The sequence below is a fragment of the Camelus dromedarius genome, chromosome 8 (genome assembly GCF_036321535.1).
Source record: "Camelus dromedarius isolate mCamDro1 chromosome 8, mCamDro1.pat, whole genome shotgun sequence".
In the NCBI taxonomy this organism is placed as follows: Eukaryota; Metazoa; Chordata; class Mammalia; order Artiodactyla; family Camelidae; genus Camelus; species Camelus dromedarius.
The window spans coordinates 71105117-71129122 of record NC_087443.1 but is presented as its reverse complement, the minus strand read 5'-3'; the positions used below and the strand labels follow the sequence as shown (position 1 = coordinate 71129122).

Here is a 24006-nt window from a genome sequence, read left to right as displayed (position 1 = left end):
GCTCTGAGTACCTGGGATTTACCGGAAAACTCTTTGCTTTGGTTTCTCCCCGTATTGTTAGTAACAACTTGAATTGAGTCAGCTTGATCTGAATTCTTATATTTTAATTTTGTTCTTTAACAACTAAATCTTCATATTATAGAGTTTTCTGTCCCTACATAATTTTTACTTTTCCCCCTTTAACTTTATGCCTGTACTTCAAACTAGCACTCCTATTCTCCCTATTTATTCTCTCTCAACCACATGAGGCTTCTATGATTTGCATTACTGAATTTCCAAAGCATCTTCAAAATTAACTGATGTCTTTTCTCATTCACTGGAGAATCATTTAACCAAGGAGCCCTAGTCAGCCCAGGAAGGTGAGGGAGAAAATGAGATAATCACATACAGGTAGCTGAGGGCAAAAACATCTCATTGTGTTTTTGTTTTTTTTTAAGATGTCTTTAAATTAGAAATAGCAGATTAATTACTGTAAAACAATAAACTGCCACTCTCCAATGGGTATTCAAGTCAGGATCCCTTTTTGCTACCGACATGATAAAAAAAAAATAGTGGCCATACAAAACATCAAAAAGTTTTGTCTAACCCCCAATGCCTCGTTCCTGTTACTAACAATCTATCTGGCATCCTTCTTTGTAGGAAATTTGATCTTAGAGGAAAAGGAACAGTTGGAAGGATATCCTGACAGCTGATATGAAATAATTCTCTTGCTGAAACACTTGAAGGGAATTTCAGCAGAACAAATTAGTATTTCCATGACCTATGGCTGCCCCCAAGGAGAGGGAATTTGGGATGGGAGGGGAAATGGCAGTTACTAGGAAATGAAATGCTTACCCAGAGAATTCTAAGCAAGTCAATCACCAGACCAGGCAGGAGTTGGCTGTGGGTTTTGTTTTTTTTTTTTTAAATATCCACTTCCCATTTGTTTTACCCAATTCAAAAAATTTTCCCAAGAAAAAAAAATACGCTTGTAAAATGTCTCATTAACAGCAAAGATGAATTGGACCTCAACTTTTGAATGCCACACAGCTTTAATGGAGATTGTAGAAGTTTGTGGAATGAAAGAATACTGCCAGCTTGCACTCGGACAGACTAGTTTCCATCTGTGTGGTAGGGTCTGAGCTGTCGGTGCTACAAAAGCTTCAATTGGCCGAAGGACGACTTTGGCCCTGAATTTTCATTTATTTTTGTTTCAAATATGAAAGGATATTTGTTATTCTCCAAAATTTCAAAATTGTAAATCACTTCCCATTTTAAAAATCTGGTTTAAATTATGTTTTGAGATACATATTAGAAAATCTCTACATTTAATATTGTTTTACAAGGGAAAAAGAGAGAAAAATGGGAAGGTACTGACTTTCTGTGTCATGGGATGGATTCTTGGTTTGTCTTCAGGCATCTCTGATTAATACTTTAAAAATAAAGGTTTTCTCAAATGTGGAACTTTGCCAACACAAAGTACATCTGTGTGGTCAATCAGCAGTCATAAAATGGGAGAGGGTGAGGGTGAGACATGGGGGCAGGGAGAACTCATCTGGTACTGACGTGTGGTGCAGGGATTGTGTTTTTAGGGAAAGCCAGTTTTGTCCAGCAGCTGGTGAAATTCAAAATGGTCCCCAAAGCCTACCTCTGAAGCCGGCCGTTCGGGAACAGTAGAACCAGTGGCTCAGTTAGTCTCGGTACCCTGCCTCCCCACTCAGCAACACCCCAGCCCAGAGTGCCTCCAAAAGCAAGACTTCTCTAACAGAATAGAAGCTGCTGAGAGGGGCTCAGTTCCAGGATCAACAGTTTTTGCTTTAAAAGGAAGGTAGTAGTTCAGCCCCTTGTTTGTTTTTGCTGAGCACCTCGGTTTTGCCTCTGCGGTTCCCCACCAGCAGGAGACCATTACCCGGGACAATGTCCTATTCCATTGTCATTATCGCCTACGGAACTAAAACAATGCTCTGTTTGGCCTCCCAGGCGAGGGGGATTTGTTCTGCTCTTCCTGAAGCAGAGTTTCCGACTGAGTTTCTGACCCAGTCACTTGATATTCAGCAGGGATACCTGGGGACAATTTTTAAAAATCTGCTGTCTTGTGTTTTGTAATTTCATTCTCTGAGAAAAAGCCCAGAAACTCGATTCTCAATCAAGAAGAATCACACCGCGGCTACAGGAAGACGGTTTGCTCAAGCTGGTTGAGCTCTATAATTTAAATCAACTAGATAGGATTTTTTTATAGTTGTCTCATTTTTTTGTTTGTTTTGTATTATCGAATAGCCAATGCCTGAAAGGCTTTTTAATATTGTGTTGTTGAATATCAAACCCCAAAAGGTTAGAAACCACAGGATCTCAGATATTTTCCATTGGGCCACAGTGTTCCCTTCTTTTAAAATACGTAAGTTAAAATATACATATATATAAAATATTGTGACATGTCAGGATTTCTAACATTCATGACAAATGTTGATAAACATTAACTCTTTGGAGCTATTTTGTCAAACTTGATATCTTCCATAGAAGTGAAACAAGTCCACAGAATAGAAGGAAACCATCTGATCTGCCACAAGCATCTCTCTCGACGTCCACCTGCCCAGGCCTCCCGCCCTAAGTGTTTTCACCTGGAAAAAGTCATGTAGCTTAAGGCAGTTGTAGTGGCAGAAAGACTGTCGTGGAGGTAAAGAGTCAGTTTTGCCCTTGGACTTGAGGCAAGCTAATTGTCGGCATCGCTCCAGTAGTTGCTATCAATTTATTACTCATGTTTAGCTATGAGTAACCTGGGAAGCATGAATGTAACAGCTGCTTATAATAAAAGTGTAATTGGCCAAGACTGGCAACCTAAGGAGGCTGAGCCTCATGCTAATGAGGCCAAGGTCGTATGCTGATTTACTTTGTTCTGAGATGGTAATGAATGGTCCCTGTCTCCAGCAGTCCCAGGCTGGATCTGTACAAACCTACCTTCACAGAGCTCGTAGAGAAACAGTTCAGAGCCTCGGTCTTATTGGAGAACAAGGGCCCCATTGGGGGAGATGAGATGGCAAAATGCTTAAAAGCTGGGGCTCCAGAGGCAGACAGACCTGTGTCTTAATCCTGACTCCCCCATTTGCTTTCTCGATGACTGAGCAAGTTATTAACCATTCTGAGCTACAGTTGTCTTATCTTTACAAATAGGGAAAATAAAAATACAGTGCTCTGTATCTTAGAAAACGTAAATAACAAAGTGCATGTAAAGCATTCAGCACTCAATATTAGTGATCATCAGTATTATCTGTGTGTACAACAAACAACGCTGACCATCCAAGACCCAACCCTGCAGTTCTTCCTAGTCCTGTCCCTATCACTGGGAAGAATGTTCTGTGGATATTGTGGGCACGTGTCTTACTCCTAGATCACAGGAGACTTGTCATGCACAAGTGGAGCTTCATTTAATTAGTCTGTTTGGGCTGTACATTTATGGACACATTCTGCAAATCCCAGTGGTCTTCATAGTTATGATGATGACTTTTATTTAATTGAAAAACAGTTGAGAAAGCCAGGATTTTTTTAAGTCTTAGTTTTACAGATAGGAACCTAAAAGTAGCAATAAATTGGAGGGTTCAAGTGTTCAGGTAAGACTGACCAAGAGGTTGAGATCATTGAAGCCAACATATTTTGTTTCATTTTTCCTTAAAAATACCAGATGTGACAAAATTGGTCCAGCCTTCATAAGAGCTGTCTGAAATCTGGGAGACCTTCTTTTCAAGTTAACTCCTGCTGTCTGAGCTGACTGAACATGTAAGAAGTTCTCATTTCCCTACTGATGGGTTGAGACTCTGAGAAGCCTATGAACTAAAGAAATACCCCCTCTGGTTTCATGGGAGGTAATTTTTGTAAGGTCATAGTTACCTCTAATACCCTTCCCCTGGTGTTCCCTAGTCCTAAATTTACTCATTCTGAAATGTTATAGTTAGAGGGTCATGCTTTTCCTGACACTCCATTGGTTGATTTGTAGTATGATCCCATTACACTTTACTAGACATGTGTTACATTTGCAGGAAGTCCAGGATTATGCCAACAAGCCAACTAGATAACCCCTGTGGTCTCTTTACAACTATTCTGAAAACTTCCTTATTTTGCTTTTTAAACATCAGGGGTTTGGCTTATAAGAGGAAAATTATGCCTAACATGCTCTGTCATGGGTTCTGACCTATTAAACTCTTTCTTGATTATTCAGTTGGGCATCATTTGTCCTGGTCCTTTCTTTAGAGCCAATTCTTACATTTCTTATCCTGTGTTACCTGTGAAGCTCCCACAATCACATGAGCTACTTTCACCTCATCACTGTTTCTTTGACTGAAGCCTGAGTCCCATAACCTCACCACACTGGCCACAGCTTCAGGGAAGAGATCCCTGTGCTCCTCTGAAAAGCTGTAGCTAATCCTGCATGGTCAGCCTCCAGCTTCTCTCATAGGATTTTGGTGAAAATAGATGAGATGGACTACATGGAAGCTTTCTGTCAACCACAAATCAACTGTACCAAAAGAAAGTGAGCAATTGTTAAATTACAAGATGCAGGAAAATAACAGAATTATTATTAAACCTTAAAAGGTGACTAGAGATGACAAATGCTAAATTCAGAAGCATGGCTGTCTCGTTCCATCAGGAGTGGGGGAGGGGTGTGGGTACAATGGGAGTGAGTGCACAAAGGCCTTCAGTTATGTTGGTGGGCTCTGTGTTATGGTGAGGGGCGGTCACATAAACGTTCACGGTCTCACATTTATAAATGTTGGTATATGTGAAATATTTACATACCATACATATGTTTGTATGTATATACCATGTGTGTATACATATATAAAGGACTTTAGTTTGGGGGTCTAAATAGTTTCATATTACAGGTGAGAAAACTGAAGCCTGGAGAAGGAAACGCTTGCTTGGAATCAGTCTCTCAGCAGCTAAACTCGCGCTGTATCTTGTTTCCCCTCCCCCTCGATCTGTATGTTCCTTATCCTCTGTAAATCTTATCGTCATCCTTCATTCCTCTGCTTCCATCGCCCCCATACTCAATCCAACAGCAGGTCCTGCCAGCTCGACCTTCTAAGTATGTCCTGAGTCCACCCACTTCTCCCTGCTGTCATTGCCAGCAGCGTGCTGGCGCATTTCCCCAGCAGCACCAAATGGTGGAGCAGGGCAGCATAGGTAGCTGAGAGAGCACTGCCTTTAGTCACATGGAAAACAGAAGTAACCATCACTGCTGTTATTCATACTTCACAGGGCACTTTTGTGGATAAACGAGGACATATCTATATGTGCATAAACAAAGAACACTGTGAAACATTATGAATACGGAGGTGCACACACAAGCTTCCACAGTTTCGGTTACATGCAAAGGGCATGTACACTCCTCTTATGCCCCTGAGTGTTTTCTCCAGTTCTTTGATGGAACATCTTACTTTCTGGACCGTGATAGGTCATCATGAGCCTGCCTTATCCTTGCCAGATGGAAACCCATTGAAGGCAGAAGTCTGAGTCATCTTCACATCCACAGCCTGGGGCCCCGCAGGGACAGAGCATGCGCTCTGCTGAGTGGGTGTTGAGTGAACCTTTATTCAGAATAAGCCAGTGCTGTTGCTGCTGTCTCCATTCCACCATTGTGCCTTTCTTCATACCCGTGTAGGTGGAAGGACCCCCTTCTCTCACACGTCCGTCCTTTCCATCCTTTAATGCCCGTGGAGTCCCACACCTTCAGAGAAGTCCCACTCCACAGTCCAGCTTGCATTCCGGCCATTGCTTTCTTTCTTTCCAATTCCTTCCCTGTTTGCAGCTGGAGCCACAAAATTCAGCCTTTAGGGATGTTGTGACTCATTTGATGTTTTAATGGAAGACTGGAAGTATCTCGGGCTGGGGCCATGATGTCTCAGTCTCCCGTCTGTAACCCACTGGCCTCGAAATTCCTTGAGAACAGGGGCTTGGTCTGTCTTGTTCACTGTTGCATCCCCAGCATCTGTACGTTACCTGTCAGAACAGACACTCAGTAAATGTTTGCTGAATTAATGACTGGATTTTACACATAATAAGTGCTCAATAAGCACTTAAGCATGCTTGGCCAAAATAGTCCAATAACACACCTTATTACTTCTTCATAGCACTTACCACTGTCTGGAATTATCTAGTCGGTTAACGAGTTCACACGTTCCTTGTCTGTTGCCACTTTCTCTCTAGCCCATAGGGAGCTTATAGTCTAACAGACAAGGCCCTTGTTTGCCTTTTTCACTGCTGTGTCTCTATATACTTAGACTGTCTGGCAATTAGTAGGTGCTCAGTAAATGAATGAATGAAAAAAAAAATCATAGTACACTGTTATGGGCTGAATTCTGTCTGTTTCCCCACCCCGCCCAATTCACATGTTGAAGCCCTAATGCCTAATGTGACTGTATTTGGAGATAAGGCCTTCAGGGAGGTAACTGAGGTTAAATGAGGTGCTGAGAGTAGAGCTCTAATCCAATAGGGCTGGTGTCCTTATACGAAGAGGAAGAGACACCACTTGAGCACAGAGTAAAGGCCACATGAGGACATAGCGAGAAAGTGGCTATCAGTCAGGAAGAAAGGTCTCACCAGAAACCAAACTTGACAGCACCTTGATCTCGGATGTTCAGTCTACAGAACTGGGAGAAAATAAATTTCTGTGGTTTAAGCCGCAGTATTTTGTTACGGCAGCCCTTGTAGACTAAAATATACACAATTACTAACCGGTGGGCTGGCCTTGGACAAGGCACTTAACCTCTGTGTGCCTTACTTTCTTTACCAGTAAAATGGAACTAGTAATAGTTCCTGCCTCGCAGAGCTGTGATGGAAGTTAAATGAGTTAATATATTTAAGGCCCGTAAGGTGCTGTAACAGTGTGAGCTGTCTGAGTTAGTGATAGCAGTCTCGATCGATTTAGTGAATGACAGGGATCATGCACAATTTTAGAAGTCCCAAGTAGGACATCTGGAAAGAAAATATGACTTGGAGGCCCTAGACAAGCAGGCAGATGCAAAGAGGCAGAGGAGGAAAAGATATTCTGGGGGAGACAGGAGGGGAGGCTGTGTGATGAGTCCAGAGCAGCAAACAGGGTAGCCTGGCCTGGGCAGAGAGTCTGTGGAGGAGAGTTCCATTTCTATTTGCTCAAAAATATGGGTGTTTCAAAGCAGAGAAGAAGCCGGCTGACATTCTGACCATGTTTTGCATCAGCAGTGATTCTGTTGTTTACCGGCTTTCTCAGGTTTGTCAAGAGGCCCTGCTGGCCTGCCCTTCGCCAGCTGTCACTTCTCTCCCTTCTTGGCTCCGTGCTCTTTCCTACTCAGCACACTCTGCTTCTCCTGTTCTCCTCTAAACACCCACCCAAGTGAATGTCCTGGTGCAGGAGGACGTCCGTCCCAAGTCAGCCATTCCCTCCTTCTCTGGCATGCAAAGATTTGCTCTGTAAAGAGAATTTAACTAGAATGTTTAATTCACTGTCGTGTAAGTTGATCGGTATAGACAGCTGGAATCCTTTTTGGTTTGGTTTTATTGTCTTTAACCCTCAGAACCGAGGCAGGGTTGGGGACTGAACCTTTGGGTCACTCATTGCCTTTATCTTTCTTCTCTGCTCTTCTCCAAGAGCTGAAGGACTGGCCTTTGCATCCACGGACACATGCCCATGTTCTCTCACTGCACCTCAACTGGCAGGGTAGATACCAGACTACAGGCTCTGCCACAAGCTCTCTGGGTACAGGAGAGGGAATGCAGACCTTGGAGTGAAAACATAGACTGGTCTCCTGACTCTGTTTCTGCTTCCTCTGGACTTGTCACTCTGGGAACCCTGAGCCTCAGTGTTCTCACCTGGGCACAGACAGTGGGGAGGACGGACGTGAACACTCTTGGAGACTCGTAACACACCAGGTAGATGTGGTTGTTCTTATTGTTTCCACCAGCTGCCTGTCATCTGTTCTCTCCCCTTCCCTGGCCTTGTGGTGGCTGGATCTCTGAACTAGGGAGGAAGAAGAGGGAGGGGCCCAGTTGGCCTCAGGGCCATTCCCCCCACGTAAGGCTTTCCTGCTTGCTATTTGGATAGCCCAGTGACTCTGCCTTGAAGCAAGCAGTCTCTGCCTAAGGACCCAACTCCCCTAGGCTTACAGGTGGAACTAAGGAGTCTGGGAATGGTAGAGCTGGGATTACCGCTCTCCTTGGACCACCGATCCTGCCTTGCTCCTCCTTCAGCAAAAAAGAAAATGAAGTTTAGATGGAGTGGGGTCTTGCCTGGGATCACTCAGATTTTTAGTAAACTAATTATCTTCTCTTTAACCCCAAACACATTCTCCTGAGACGTGGTATTCCTCTGAGCCACTGAGATTTCAAGCCATTGAAGAATGAAAGGCAGGTTGAGTGAGTGACTCTTTCTGATTGAGGTCAAAAATCAGGACGAGTGGAATGCAGAACCCTGGGGATTCTGATATGGTCAACCAGAACGCTCTGATGTGCATTTTCATCTGATTGCCTCCAAATAACTTCACCAAGAGTAGCAACAACTCCCTTTTATGAAAAACGGGGCAAAATGTAAAACCAGGTTAAATAATTGGTCCAGATTAAGAATGCAGTGGGAGAAGGCGCTGCAGAATTTCAAAACTGTGAGTATTTTAAAGCATTTGTATATTGGGCAGCAGCTACCAAATATTTGAAAGGGCGTAGGGGGTGGGGGCAGGGTTGAGTGTCTTGCTTTGCACCAGAGATATTTGGCCACTGGCTGGTGTAGGGCATTGGGTGGGTGTCTGCTCCCCACACCTCTTGATGAGACCCTTTCTGCAGAGACAGAGCTTGGTTGGCCCAGGAGTCAGCCTTCCTCCTCCTTCCATGTACCTGGGCCTCAGACAAGGTCTCACAGAAAGAACCTTAGGAGAAGGGACCACAGCCCGCCACAGCCGCTCAGGCTGCCTGCAGAAGGAGAGCGTCCACAGTGTTACGACTTGGTCTTCTGTTGGTGTTATCGTGGCAGTGGCAGAACGTTGCCATAAACAGCCTCCGAGGATATCAAATGCCACCATCACACCTCCGTTATTTAATCTCTCACAAAAGCTGTTCACGGTTCCGGGTACTCCTCTTCAAGAACATTACACCTTAATTTTATTAGCTTTTTTCAGAGAACTCAAACAGATTACAGAGGCTCAATTTTCCCTACCAGAAGTCATGCTGCTTCAATTAGTTAATATTTGTAAAGCGCGTTTGAAGAGGGAAAGTGCTGTAAAAGTACTAAGTAGTAAGTAGTATTAGGAGTTACTCAGCACATTTTAATATAACATCTCCTGGTTATAAATGTCATCCCTTCCATCTCATTGGGGGTGTGTTAGTTCTGACCATTACATAATTCATTCCATGGAGAGTGTTTCTGTCTCCTTTTGGGGTCACATTGGGCACCCTGGCCGGTTACAGCCATCTGTAGCCCTGGGACCACAGTTCTCCCCTTCTGTTGTAGCTGAGAGTCTTGGCAACAAACTCTTATTCTCTTAGAACAAACATTCCTCAAAAGTAGCTAATAGTTTTCTCATGTTCTTTTCCTCTTTTCACAAATGCAAATGTGTGCCCTCCACGTACCAGTCACTCCCTCCCTTTGGCTCCACTTTTCTTGTCCAGGCTAACGGTTTTGCTGAGTGACCTTGGATGAGTCAGCTCATCTTTCTGCTTTCCTTGATCCCTTTGGCTGTGTTGCAAGGACCTAACACAAAACATCTGGGGAAAAACTATGCTCATACGCGGTTGCATATTCTTGTGTTAATGCTCTCACCTCTGCCAGCTCTAAGTGGTGAATGAAGGAAAGTCCACGTTGCCCCCTCTGTTTCCACACTAGTATAATTTTGCTTTTCAAACATACGGTCATCTCTCCCTTATCACAAAGGAATACAGTGTGACGCATATGTAATTTTTCTTAGTTTATTGTATATTAAAATGTTCCTTGAAGGTTTTATGTGCTTCCCTGCTTTCTTAAACAAAAATGCAATTTAATCTTTTGAGGGTCATTTCCCTGAATATCCATTGTCACATTGCATTCTTAATGCTTTCACGCCCTCAAGAGCACTTGAGGTTATAAGTACTTGTGTCCCAGGAAAGTCACCTCAGATTGTGACATTTTTCAAGTTACTTGGTTTGTTTTCTATTTCTCTCTCCAAGCAGTACTTTCCCTTCCCATTTGCTGCCTCTTATCTTATGCAGGCTATGAAATGGGTAAGTTAGGTTGTTAGAATTAGGTCTAAAATAAGAGTAAATAGGCTTTGAATGAGGGACTGAGAAGGTCTCCTATAAGCCAAGAACCCAGGTTGTAATTTACAGATTCTTTGACACAGACATTTTCACTACTCGATGGTCTTGTCTTCATCCTCCAGTTGTGGCTCTCTTCTAGATGGGGTGAGGTTTATAAAATAAGTGACTTCTGGGCAAGCATTCCTGCACACTGAAATAAAAACACTTTATGGCTCTGATACAGGGAGTTCTTAGAGACTTGCATAGAGTAGGTTGTCAGTACCTGCTTGTTGAATAAATGGCTCCAGCAGCTTTTCAGGCAGTAAGAAATTTTAGAAAATGATGGGTTTAAAGACACTTTGAACACAAATGTACTCCTGTTAGAAAGATACAAATTTATAAGCCAGATTTCCTGGAAATCCTCAAAGTTCTCTGTGACCCAGAAAATATTGTAATAAAATCAACCTTTTTTTTCATTCTCCCAGAATGCTTCACCTGGAGAATTTCACTGCCAGCAACCACCTGTTGTCATTTTTCTTTTACCACTCGAAGGGCAAATGTGTCTCTGACTTCCTAAAGTGAGAGCAGAACATATTCATTTGCATCTTTGTTTTTCAAAAAGAGAAACTAATTCAGAGCTCTGTACCCTAAGGTACATCCCAGTGAGGTGGCCCCATTCAGTTTTCAAGAAGTGATGAAGATCTTGGCAAAGACCATGTTCATCCCATTTCCAGCTCTAACAGTTATTCTCTATGGTCTTAAGAGTGACACACTATGTCTTTTTATTAGCCCAGCCTACACTGTGTAATGTCTGAAATAGACAAATTACAAAATTAAACTTATTTATATATAAATATATATATATATATAATATATATATATATAAAATATATATATAATTCTACTATATATATATTCCACTATACAGTTCATTGGTCAAGATCATGAATTTGGATATAGAACCCAGGTCCTGGGTTTGAATCCAAGCTGTATCACTTCCTAGCTGTGAGACCAAAGACAAGTTGCTTAACCTCTCTGAGCCTCAATTGCTCATCTGAAATACGGGTGTTTCAGTTACCTATTGCTGCAAAACAAACCCACCCAGAACACAGTGGTTTAAAACAATAGCAACCATATATTTTTTTCAAGATTCTGCTTTTTGGATAGGGCTCAGCATGGATGGCTCATACCTGCCTCACATGATATTGTCAGGATCCCTTATAAGGTTACATTCAGCTGGAAGTTCAGCTGGGCTGCAACGTCCAAGGTGGCCTCACTCACATGACTGGAAGTTGGTGCTATCAGCTGGGGTACTTCAATTTTCCATGTGGCCTCTCTTCCTCTGGTAGTCTAGATTGGCTTCTTTATAGCAGGACAGCTGGATTCCAAGAAAGCAAAACCAGAAGCTACCTGGGTTCATTAAGACCTAGCCCCAGAACTGGCACGGAAGCATTTCCACCTCATTCTGTTGATCAAAGCATGTCATGAAGCCAGCCACAGTTAGTGAAGGGGAAATAGGCGCCATCTCTTGATGGAAGGAATGGCAAAGAATTTATGACCATTAATTTTTGAGGAGGAGGTAGCTGGGTTTGTTTATTTATTTTTGGAGGAGGTGCTGGGGGTTGAACCCAGGACCTTGTACATGCTGAGCAGCACTCTGCCACTTGAGCTATCCCCTCCCCCATGACCATTTTCAATCCAACACAATGGGTACACATAATTGTCCTTTTCTCAAAGGGCTGTTAGAAGAGTTAAATGAGATTAGAGCAGTTAGTAAGTCCTTAATAAATGCTCATTGTTTGTTACTGTTATACAGTGTTGAATCAGTATAAAGCCAATCAGCTTTGCCATTTACTATCTGGACCTTTCAGTTACTCTGTCTGGCTCTTGGTTCCTTCTTGCTATCTCTGGTTCTGTCTAACAAGTGCTAGCCCTGTGGGAGATGCTCGAAGAAAGGTAGTAACAGTAAATGTTTACTGACAGTGTTGGCGATGCGACAAGCACTAGTCTAAGCACTTTACTTTGGTTACAAACAGCCCAGTAGGTACTAGGGCTAACCTTATTGTGCAGATAAGGCTACTGAGTCACAGAGAAGCCAAATAACCACCCTAAAGCCACACAGCTTTAGTAAGTAGGGGAGCTGATAGAGGAACATAGAAGTCAGACAGGCTGGCTGACCCCAGAACCCTATTGGTTTATTATACCACTCTAAGGCCCCTTCCAACTCAAAAATTGTATGCTGCGTCTATGTACAAAATATAGAGAGCAGTTGAAAGAACTTAATTTTTTTGTTATAAAATACAAACTTGAGAAATGGAGTTGGCAGTGGGATCATTTGCTTGAAATGTGGTCAGAATAATTCAGAATTTAGCTCTCCACACGTTGACTAATACTCTACCCTCAGGTAAAATGTGGAAGAAATATCTGGATGTAAGGCTGTATTTTTCACTTTGGATATTCAGCACCAGTTCTTAATTCAGTTGCTTCTCCAGTGCCGTGACTGGAGGAAATGGAGATAATGACAATTAGATGATACTGAACTTAGCACCATCAACTTTGATTGGGATGACAGTCTCAGTACACATGCTAGGGATTCTTGTTTTTAATTAGTCATTATTATCAGATGCTTGATTCGCTATTACAGAAACTTAATTTCTGGTTGTATCATCTTCTCTGGTGCACTTCTTTTTAAAATGATGTCACAGACATTAAGTTTTGCTGTCCCCAAGCCACCCTTAATCTAAAATGATCTCAGATTTTCTGCATGTCTTCCCCTCCTACATCTTTATGAAATAAAATATGAAGATGGAAAAGGGAAGCCATGTGCAATACTTCTGATCCTGCTTTCTGCTGCTGTGACAAGGTGGAAGCAGGAAATATGAAAAGCACCAGCAAGGCTCAGATTGTGATTCAGTTAATTTATCTGGCATCATTTCATCAATTCCAGAGAGAGACTTCACTTTATTCAGGTTCTGGGAAGACTGGGTGGTGGTGGGCGTGCAGCTTTAAGCCAGGAGACCAGGATTGTAACACAGGTGCCCCCACTAACTAGTTGTCTAATCCTTAACAAGTCACTTTGTCTTTCCAGGCTCATTTTCCTCATCTGTCAAGTCAGATGAAGGTTAAGGAATAGTCGATCTCTAAAAATCCTTCCAGCTCTACAGTTCTATTCTGGGTCTGTCTGCACCTGCAGACAGTGATGTGGGGGGCAGGCAGGGCACTGGGGAGGAAGATACATTTAGTCAAGAGAATAAAACACTTTAACCTGGAGCAGCCCTGTGTCCTCATGTGTTATGAGGTAGGCTTGTCTCAGATTATCCAAATAATTGACTGGATTCTCTCCTTTCTTTGCCAGTGGACACACAGCTTTAGTTTTTCTGGGAGTAGCAGCTGCTTCTCTGAAATTTCCATCCCAGGGCTTCTGTCTCCACTGGGTCCTCTCAGAAGCCTGTCATAGTTTTTCTGGATAGATTCCCATAGAATTTTAATCGAGTCACATTAAAAAAAAGTACTACACATAATAAAAGGCAAACCCAGGTTATGGGTTGACTGTTTCTTTATTGAATTGACTTCAAGGGCTTGGAACCTAGGAGGGCATCATTTGTGCTACCAGCTCAGAGCCATGGCTAGGGAACTCATGCCAATGAGTTCCCTTACTTAAGGGTCTGTGCTTGAAGCTATAGGGAAAAGTCCTGCCACAGGTCCTGACACCTCCAGACTCTTGGTAACTAGCTGCTTAATTAAACTGATTGTTTTCCCATAATATCCCATTTTCTTCTTATCCCCAGTAAGTATTTGCATTTCCAGTAAGGGGAGGGGGCGGGCTGGGGTAGGGGGCAGTCCCTGCCCTCAGGAAACTCAGCTAACTTAAGCTAACTTTAAAAGATGTAGTTCTCCAACTTTGACTTGTGGAAAGTTCCCCTGGGGAGGCAGCTAGAAATGCGCATTCCTGGACCCTGCTCTCAGAAATTCATTCAGTAGGTTTGGAGCCAATAAAACTGCAGTTTATTCAGCCCAGGGCAGCTTGATACAGGAAGGTGAGAGACTACTAAGAAATGCTCATGGCTAGAAATAAGCAGCATTATTAGAAACGGGAACTTTACTTTTGGATTTGTATTTCATGTTGTCTGGAAAAAATTCATGAAAACTGATGCCTAATACTCAGGGTTCCTGGCATTAACATTAACATCATTGCTCTCTATCTCTTTTATACACATTACAATCACTGGCAGATTCCAAAAACTTAAAGCAGACATATTACTACCTCCCTGAAGGAGAGGTTAAAAAAATCAAATGCACGGGTAAGTGACTGCTCAATAAATAGTTGCCACTTAGAACAAAATACGTCATTGTTAACCCCTACGAGAGCGGGGAGGGGCAAGGATGCCTGAGGCCCAACTTCAGGTCGGATTTGGCCACCGTAGGGAGAATCCTCTAGCGCCGGGGAAATGTGGCGGGGCCACCACCCTGGGACGCTCACCCGGGCATGCTTGCTGCGGGCAGCAGTTAATTCCTTGGACAGTTCCCCATCCTCGACCTAAAATAAGAGGTGGTAGGTTGGGCATTTTTATTTTTAAAGACTTCTGTCTGGGCCTTCCACCTGGCGCGGTAGGTTTCAGCATGGGTTTCAGAGAGCGGCGGCGCTGGGTGCGGCCTGAGATCTGGGACTCTCCGCGGTCCGGAGGTCTCCGGAGTGGGTAAGGAGGCCCCAAGGGACCCGGAGCAGTTGGGATGGGGGCGGAGGGAGGGCCTGGCCCCAGCCATCTGTCGTAGGGTTTAAGGCCCCATTTCCTAGGTGGTGGGGAAGGCCTGGTGGGCCGGGTTTTAGGGCACCACGGTCTCCCCGCCCGCGGAGGCCCCCAAAATTGCCTCTGGTTGAGCTCTGCAGGTAAACAAGGGCCCCATACCCAGCCCGAATCCCCGTCAGGAGGACCCGAATCCCAGGTACCCGCACTGGCTGTGTGGTAATGGGAGCCAAGACCCCGCGGTGGCGCCCCACATTGGCTCGGCCCGCGAGGGAGTGAAGCCCTCGGGGCCTCGAAACGCCAACCTGGGCGTTTGAACATTGAGGCAAAGTCGGAGACTTGGCTGGATTCTGTCTAAAGTCCACTCTACATCTTCAAGACCGGAAGGCCACAAAGACACCCCCCCACCCCTGTCGACCGGCCCCGGCAGAGCCAGGAATCAAAGGCACTTTCCACCCAGAGGCCCAGTTGGCGTCGGGTTTGGAGGGCTGCGCCCGCGGAGGAGGACTGACGGGCCACCCATCTGCCGGGGACCCGGGATACCCGCCCTGCAGAGACTAGCTCAGGACAATCGCGCGCGCCCGCGCGCGCGCACCGTCCCCCCCCCCCCCCCCCACCAACGTGCGCACACACAACCCCCAACCAATGAAATAAAGTAAAAACCCAAGGTCTGCCTCCGGGGCCAGAGACACCCGCCGGAACCGGACCAAGCGTTGGTTCTCCCAGCGAACTAGGGGGTGGGGGGAGGAAGGGAAAGGGGGAGAGTGAGAAGGACGCGGCTCAGGCCCCCTTCATCATCACCACCCCCGACACTTGCTGGGGTCCGGCTGGTCGACGGCGGCGGCGGGACGGTGGGGCGGCCCGAGCGCATCTTGCTGCCAGCCGGAGCCCCTCGGAGCCCACCGCACACACTTGTAACCCCTCCCCTCCCCTCCCCCTAGCCCACCGGCTCGCTGCGACCCCCGCCCTCAGCCCCCTCCCTTTCCCCGCCCGCCTCCGCCCCCATTCTTGGAATTGTGTGGAAAAATTCTCAGCCAAACCTCCCACCTCTCCTCTCCCCCAACCTCACTCCCTTTAAAAAACCCCCTTTCCTCCCCGGCCCCTGCACTCTTTGTGAATGAGGGCAGGGAACACGGCCCTTCCCCCGCCCAGGAGCCACGCCAGACCGCCGCACTCAGAGGACTGTTTGTTAATAGTCCAATTAGATAATTGCCATCTTTCACTCCTTTTGCTCCGCATTTCCCATAAAGGAATGAATGGGGAGAGCGGCGTGGAGAGGGCTTCTGCCCCGGCAAGGTGACGAGAAGGGCTGGAGCATGCTCCTTGCACAAGGCCATGCGCTTGAATTGAATCATTGTGGCCTAATCAATGCTCTTATTGGATTACTGGCTGTTGCTTTTCTCAAAGATATTGTAGCAGAGACAATGAAATAGCTAGGGGAAAACTTTTTTTTTTTTTTTTTTGAAGCAGATCTCACAGTTGAGATTTTCTCGGCTCTCTCTCCCTCTCCCCCCTTCTCTCCTGCTGGACTCTCTGAGTACAAAGCTGCCCTTTGAATGGGCTGCCTCAGGGCTGCTGGAGGTGCAGGCATGAAAAAATCCAACTGGAACTAAATGAAGAGAGGTGGCAGTTTAAGATGGCTGTCGGCGTCGAGGTGTGTTAAGAAGGAGCTGTTTGGGACGAAAGCTTGGCTTTTTAGAGTGTGGAGGAGATACTTTTTGGGAAAACTTTTTCTCCTCCCTCCCTTTCTTTTTTTCCCCCTAGAGGCAACTGCTTTCTTCTGCTGCAGGGTGTGTAAGGGTTTTTGTTTTGTTTTGTTTTTTTCCCTCCCCCCTCCACCCTCATTCAGCTCTATCTGTGGAGTGTGGAGAAAACCCCTCTAGCCGGTATGTGAACAGGAGGGTCAAAGGCAAAGGGAAAGTTAATAATGCCTGCTAATGGTACTAACAATTCAGGATGAATCTTGTCAAAAGTTTTTCTGGAAGTGTGGGTCTTTGATTGTGTGTTTCCTGAAAGCAAGACCAATCATTTCCGTTTATTCACTGGCTAAACCCCTACTTGATTGGGGACAAGGACAGAAACCATCCATTACGATCTGATATATTATCCAAACAATTTAGTGTATTCATGAGGTAACCGAAACGTGGGGGCTGCGAAATTACCCGTAATCAATTGCAACAGCGAGTGTGCGTCCCCCCGGGTGTCGGACAACTGCAACTCGCGGTCTCAGTAATAGGCGGGAGCCGCAGCAATTCGGAGTTGCGCTGCTCGCTACCTGATCGCCAGGCTGGGGACACTGGACGTGCTCAGAGGACGCGGGCGCTGACGAGGCGGCCTCGCCGCTGCTCCACCGGGATCCTGGACCAGACCCGCCGCCTCTCGGCGAGCGCGCCACTCGGCGGTCGCCGCTGACCCGCCCGCGGCCGCCGCAGCCGCCCCGCGGGGACATTCATTCCGGCCGCTTGCCTCTCTCTGGGCCGGGCGTAGGGGCTGCATTGTAGGGGTTTTGTCCCCCTCTGCCTTTTTTTTTCTTTTCTCCTTTTTTTTTTTTTTTTTTGTTTTTTGTTTTTTGGGGTTTTTGTTGTTGTTGTTGTTGTTGCTCTTGCCTCTCCTATGTTTGGGAAAACAGACAAAATGGACGTTCGGTGCCACTCGGACGCAGAGGCTGCCAGGGTCTCGAAGAACGCGCACAAGGAGAGCCGGGAGAGCAAGGGCGCGGAGGGGAACCTCCCTGCTGCCTACCTCAAGGAGCCGCAGGGCGCCTTCTCCGCGTCGGGCGCCGCGGAAGATTGTAACAAAAGTAAATCCAATTCCACAGCCGACCCGGATTACTGCCGCCGGATCCTGGTCCGAGGTAGGAATGGGGCAGGGCTGCGGGGAGCGTTCTTTAGGGGCGACTCCGAGGCTTGAGCTCCGCGCCGCCGCCAACCCTGGCCGCCGGGGACGGTCTGCGGGCTGGGACTTAAGAGAAAGTTGCTGGCCCTCCCCGCCCTGGGTCCGGCCGGCCGCTGGGGACTCCCACCTGGGGCGCGCTCTCTCCGGGAGCCTGGATCCCTCCAAGCCTCGAGGGGCCCCGCCGGCTCGGCTGCTGAGGGAGCCGAGGGTCTGTGCGGGCCGGCTCAGGCTCCAGGCTGCGGCCTCCCACCCGGGAAAGGAGCAGGAAACTCTGGAGGATGAGTTCGCGTTCTGCTGGTCGGAGGACCTGACCGAAACCCTCCCGCGGGCTCCCGCATGCTGGCGAGTTGAGCGCGGCGCTGGAGAACAGCCGCGGACTGCGGGCTGCGGGCTACAGCCCGGCCAGTGGCGCGCTGGGCCGAGGGGCCCGGCGCCGCGCTCCGGGCTGGCGGGCGCCTCTGGGAGAAGGAGCTGGGCTGGGTTGCCGGGCCGCGAATGTCGCCTTAGTGCTGGGCTCGGCCTCGCTCTGCTGCGCCGTGTGCGCTCGGCTCGGGCGGCGGCGGTGGTGAGGCCCGGCCTCGGCCCGGCGCCGCCCCCGCCAGCAGATCGCCAGGCCCCGCAGGCTCCGACTCCGTCCCTCCTCCTTTCGCCGCCTGGGCTCGGGAGAGGAGACCCCAGGGTGGGGGTGGGGACCGCCGGAGAGCGGTCTGGTCAACACGCTCCAGAGCTGGGGCAGGCAAGTCCTGGGTTGGTAAGTGCAGGCACCCTCAGGTTACAGGGGACCCAGTCTACGCAGCCGAGGCCCCCAGGCAAAAGGAACGTTAGACGATTTGAAATTGATTGTTTTCCCTCCCTTGTCCGAAAGGCTCTACAAAGGCCAAGCCCGATTTCCCCTCCCATCAGATATGTGGAGTTAGTACCCTCACCCACCAAACACACAGCTTCCTTGCTCCCCAGCTGTAGCTGCACCCCACCCACCCACCTCCGGACTGCAGGCTGCTAGTGATTATGTCCCATAAGCCAACTCCTGCCAGGGGAGGTGGTGGGAGACAGGAGGGTGATGGTGCCTGACATCTCCCCTTCCCCAGATGCCAAGGGGTCCATCCGAGAGATCATCCTGCCCAAGGGCCTGGACCTGGATCGGCCCAAGAGGACGCGCACGTCCTTCACTGCGGAGCAGCTCTACAGGCTGGAGATGGAGTTCCAGCGCTGCCAATACGTGGTGGGCCGCGAGAGGACGGAGCTTGCGCGGCAGCTCAACCTCTCCGAGACCCAGGTACCCGTCGGCCCACACAGCTCGGCACTAGCCTCCTTTCCCATCACCCCCAGCCAGCTCTTCCACATCACCTAGCTTGGCTCTGGACAGAGCCTCCCAGAGGAGGTAGAGGAGATAGAGAGGATGGGGAAGAAAGGCCTAATGCTTTCTCCCCTTCCTAAGCCATCCTTTCCCCCTTCACCCCCGAATCTTCCAGGGCCCATGAGACCCCAAATCCTGTCCTTTTGGATTTCTTTTTGGACCCCAAGTCTTGAGAATTCCCTGCTTGCCTCTGCTTTTGGAGGAACTGATTTTTGTCCCTGTTTTGGCCACCCCATTTTGGCCAGATTTCCAGGCACCACCCCCTCTGGAGACCCCAGCCTTAAACAGCACCCAGGCCCACTGAGCAAAAATGGGGCTAGGGCCAAAGCCGCCTGTTCCAGCGCTGTGGGTGACAATTTGGGATTAGAGAGGTGCATATTCCACAGATCTGCCTTTGCAGACCAGGCTGCCCTCCATGGCCTTGAGCTAGACCCAGCCCCATTCCCAGTCCTGAGCACCTAGGAGGCTCTGCCTTCAGTGCCAGTGATGTGTGAGTTATGGGATGGGACGCAGATTTTGGGCCTTGGGAGCCAGCACTGACAAATGTGCTTTAGATCTTCTCCTTTACCTGAAATCCATATGATGCTGCTTGGGTTGGCCTTGTGGACTCTGGGCCCAGGGGCACTTTAGGGCCTGAGAGCTTTGCATTGTGGAGGTAATTTAGGGCCTGCCCAGGGCATAGCACCAGTTTGGCCTAGGTAAGGCATATTCCTTTCTGAGGACCAGTCCCTTTCCCTGTGCCCAGCTCCAAAGTGGTTGGGGGGCATTTTAGGTATGGGATCTGGGCAGAAAGCTGAGAACCAAGGACAAAACATATTGGATGTTCATTTTGAGTTTGAGTTGGCATGGTAGCTTTTCCCTATTCTCTCTGCTACCACCCTTCTTAGTTTACAAAATCTAGACAGGATAACCTTTCCATAGAGCTGCCTAATTCCATTCTGGGCCACCAGCTAGGCCTGAAGAAGGGCAGAGTGAGAAAAGTAGGTAAGAGAGGAGGTTGATCGAGAGCATTTAGTCCACCCCAGTCTACTGTCTTCCTCCCATGACTCCAAAGTTCATGATGGAGAGCAGCAGAGTAAATTAAGGATATCACTCAGACCCTCCCATCCAGCTGGTAGTGAGGAGGTGGGAAAATCTTGGCCTATGAAGTCCATCTTGCACAAATTATTCCTTCTATTGCCATCTTCCCTGCTTGCTGCTAGTTGATGGTCAAGTCTGACACCAGCAAGCAAGAAACAGCCTCTTACAGCCTTCAACAAGAGTGGTGCTGTTGGGACTAAATTCGTGCGGTTTGGGCCAGGGGCCTGGGTCCTGAAAGGCAGGGCAACACTCCACCCCACCCATCCCACTTCCTACTTACCACTTGCCACCCAGCATCCCTTAGGCCTTCCACCTGCTGGAAATGAGGGCCTTTATGCAGCACTGATCCACAGGTTTGGCTGCGCCCACTGAAATCCCTTCTCGTCTTTCTTCCGGTTAGGGTCATGGACATTTTTTATTTGTAACCTGGGCCTGCCTAGGCCTGCTTCCATGACCCGGAAGTGCAGCCTAGCGGAGCTGTGTCCCCTTCTTGGTGGACCTGGCTCCCCACCACTCACCCCACAGCTCCCGGGTCCGATCTCTCTGGCTGGAGTTGGGGAGGGCACCCGGAGCCCTCGTGCCCTAGGTGCCCGCTCCCCCTGACGCCCGTCTCCCTCTGCCCCTCTCTCCCACTATCCCCGCGCCCCGGCGTGCAGGTGAAGGTCTGGTTCCAGAACCGGCGCACGAAGCAGAAGAAGGACCAGGGCAAGGACTCAGAGCTGCGCTCGGTGGTATCTGAGACGGCTGCCACGTGCAGCGTGCTGCGACTGCTGGAGCAGGGCCGCCTGCTGTCGCCGCCCGGCCTGCCCGCTCTGCTGCCGCCGTGCGCCACGGGCGCTCTCGGCTCCGCGCTACGCGGGCCCAGTCTGCCGGCCCTGGGCGCGGGCGCCGCCGCGGGCTCGGCCTCCGCCGCCGCTGCCGCCGCCCCGGGTCCCGCGGGCGCCGCGTCCCCTCACCCACCGGCCGTGGGCGGCGCTCCGGGTCCCGGGCCCACCGGGCCAGGGGGACTGCACGCGGGCGCACCGGCCGCCGGCCACGGCCTCTTCAGCCTGCCTGTGCCCTCGCTGCTCGGCTCGGTCGCCAGCCGCCTGTCCTCCGCCCCGTTGACAATGGCGGGTTCGCTGGCCGGGAATTTGCAAGAACTCTCCGCCCGATACCTGAGCTCCTCGGCCTTCGAGCCTTACTCCCGGACCAACAATAAAGAAGGGGCCGAGAAAAAAGCGCTGGACTGATTTTAAGTGTTTCCCTGTATTTATATTTATAGTATCTATTGTGGTGATATTTATGGACACGCGCGTTTGGCGCCGGGGCTCCTGCGCTGGGCTCCCGGCTCCCACGAGGCGTCTGACAGCTCTTCTTCCCCACCAGGCTCTGCTACCAGTATTATCCCATTTGAGTTTTTTTTTTTTTTTTTCTCCCTACCTTTCCTCTGTGTCGTTCTCCTCCCCTCCGCCCCTAACTTCCTTCTGAATCCAGGAGAATCCAAAGAATTGGGGCAAAAGCCTAAGTTAGCGAACCTGATGCCCCCAACCAGTGACGGCTCTGGAGGGAAAAGACTGGTTCTAAGTCCAAAGCACAGAACACCTGCTCCATATTGGGCCACTGCTGCCGTTGATTAGTCTTATGAATATTTGAAAAAGGAAAGCTGCACGCAGACCCCAGCTGAAAAGATTTCACTAGACCAAAAAGGAGGACGTTCCTTCCTCTCGCCAGAGAAACCAGGGCTTTTTGAAGCCCCTGGGCCCCACTTTGCGGACCTCTCCGGAAAGTCGATGCATATTCAGCTTCCTGGCTGGACAAATCCTGCCGAATTTTCTCCTCTTTAAAGAAACTCCAATCACAACCACCCCTGACCCCAGGAGACAATAAACCAAACATCCTGATAGGCAACGGTGGTAATAAATTTGATCTAACCAGCAATAAAACAAGAGGAACAACTACCACACAAAACCAAATGAAGTGGAACCAGTTTTTAAATATTCATAACAATGGAGTTTGGAAGGCTTAAGAAAATTCAGAATAGAAAATGTATCCCAGGGCAATGCAAAATTAAAGTTCTGGGTGTGATGACTTTAAACAGGAATTTAAAAGGGAAAAAGCAAAAGGAAAGCCCACGCCGCCGATGAAATAAAATTCAGAATCTTTTCTGAGGCTGTTCCAGGAGTTGGCCGACAGCTTCACCCTCCTCCAGGAGAGAGATCAGTGCAGCTCGCGGCAGCTCCCGGACCCGGCGCTTTTCCCCATCGTGTCCTCGACGGGTGACTCTGGGTAGAATTGTTGGGTTTGGAAATGAATCAGTGCCCATTGCCTCCTCTCCCCCACTCCCCTGATTCACAAAGCCCTTCCAGCAAACATGAAGAGCCCGGATTTCAGAATTCTTTGCGGACCAGGAGGCAGGGTGGCGGTAAAGGACAGTAGGGCCGCCGGCCTCCTCTGTCAGTAATCTCTATATTCCGGATCAGTTCCTTGCATGGATAGGAAAGGCAGCCCTCTCCACCCCCTCCTCTAAAAAAGCCCCAGGGTTTCCATGGTTCCAAGACAGAAACCCGAACCGCGATGCCGTCGCGGCCTCACCCCTTACCCGCGCAACAACCACCGTCCCCACAGCCACCGCCACCCGCATTTTAACCAAAACCACAGACCCAGGCGGGGAGGTGTCGCAGTGTCTAGAATGTATTCCTCCATCCGACGCCAGCGCAGAGCATTTAAAAAATAGTAATTTTATTGTAAATTATTTAAGTCGGAAGCTTTTTTCCTTTTTTTTTTTTTTTAGGCAAATAGTGAAGAAAATAATGATTCAAACGCGGGTAGGTGTCACTGAATCCTGGCTACTAACTTTGTTCTGAATGTTTTGGATATTTGGATGTTTTGTATTTATGTGGTGAGAGTGAAATATATATATCTATGATGATAAATGAGGTGTATTTTTGTCTTGTATTTGAAGGATAAAAAAACACAAAAAAAGAAGAAAAGGAAGAAAGACCCAGCAAGTGATGTCTCAGCGTGGGGACTCCTGGGGCAGAGGGTGGCAGCCCTGGCAGTGCTGGGCCCTACAACTGGTACTGTGAACGCCTGGGATGAGGTCTGAGGAGGATTCCGGTCCCGGGGGACAGAGGTGCCTGGCTAAGATGTTTGTTCCACGTCCCTGAGTGTCTTACTCTCTGGCCCTCTATTCCAATGCTGTCGGAACTTCAGGTCCTCCCTCTTCGACTTCCCACTTGGTGTTTCTTGTTTTATTTAGAAATTTGTCTCTGCACACCCTAGAGTTCCTAATAACTCTCCCTGCTTCTAGAGTTTTCCAGCCCCATCTCCATGCTGGCAGTATTTTGGATTTGTGCAATCGCAGGACCCTGAACAGGAAAAGGTTTTTCTTTCTTCTGACTTAGAATAAGTCTCTCCACCAGCAAAGAGAAACTTACAAGGAACAAGAGAATAAAGTAGATATTAATTCCTGTGGAGACCTCTCCCCACTAACCTACACATACACAGTGGTGACAAAGTAGACTGGTTCTGGGGAAGCAAGGAGGGTTAGGGACAGCGCTCCAAAACACACCCTCCTAAAGCCGTGTGTCAGCCTTCGTGGCGTATGAACACCTGGGTGATATGGGGCTCATGGTTCCTTGGGGCATCCGCACGAGCCAGGCCTTTTGGCCCCCTCTGCTTCTACTGTGTCTGAACCACAAGTTTGAGGCATCCAAAATGAGGCAGTGGCACAGTGTGGGC

General features: G+C 48.3%; 1 protein-coding gene across 1 annotated transcript; it reads left to right on the top strand.

The window, feature by feature from the left end:
- Positions 1 to 15571: 15571 nt before the first annotated feature.
- Positions 15572 to 23577, top strand: VAX1 (ventral anterior homeobox 1). Its single transcript, XM_031461843.2, has 3 exons — positions 15572 to 17805; positions 18935 to 19122; positions 20940 to 23577. Exons 1-3 carry the CDS (start codon positions 17565 to 17567, stop codon positions 21513 to 21515), a joined length of 1005 nt encoding a protein of 334 aa, XP_031317703.2. The 5' UTR covers positions 15572 to 17564; the 3' UTR covers positions 21516 to 23577.
- The last annotated feature ends 429 nt before the right edge of the window (positions 23578 to 24006 follow it).

Bases quoted from the DNA above. Each gene is read 5' to 3' on its own strand.
- VAX1 (XM_031461843.2), top strand. From the start codon at position 17,565: ATGTTTGGGAAAACAGACAAAATGGACGTTCGGTGCCACTCGGACGCA. The intron at 17,806-18,934 runs GTAGGAATGGGG...CCCCTTCCCCAG, and splicing joins CCGCCGGATCCTGGTCCGAG to ATGCCAAGGGGTCCATCCGA. The intron at 19,123-20,939 runs GTACCCGTCGGC...CCCGGCGTGCAG, and splicing joins TCAACCTCTCCGAGACCCAG to GTGAAGGTCTGGTTCCAGAA.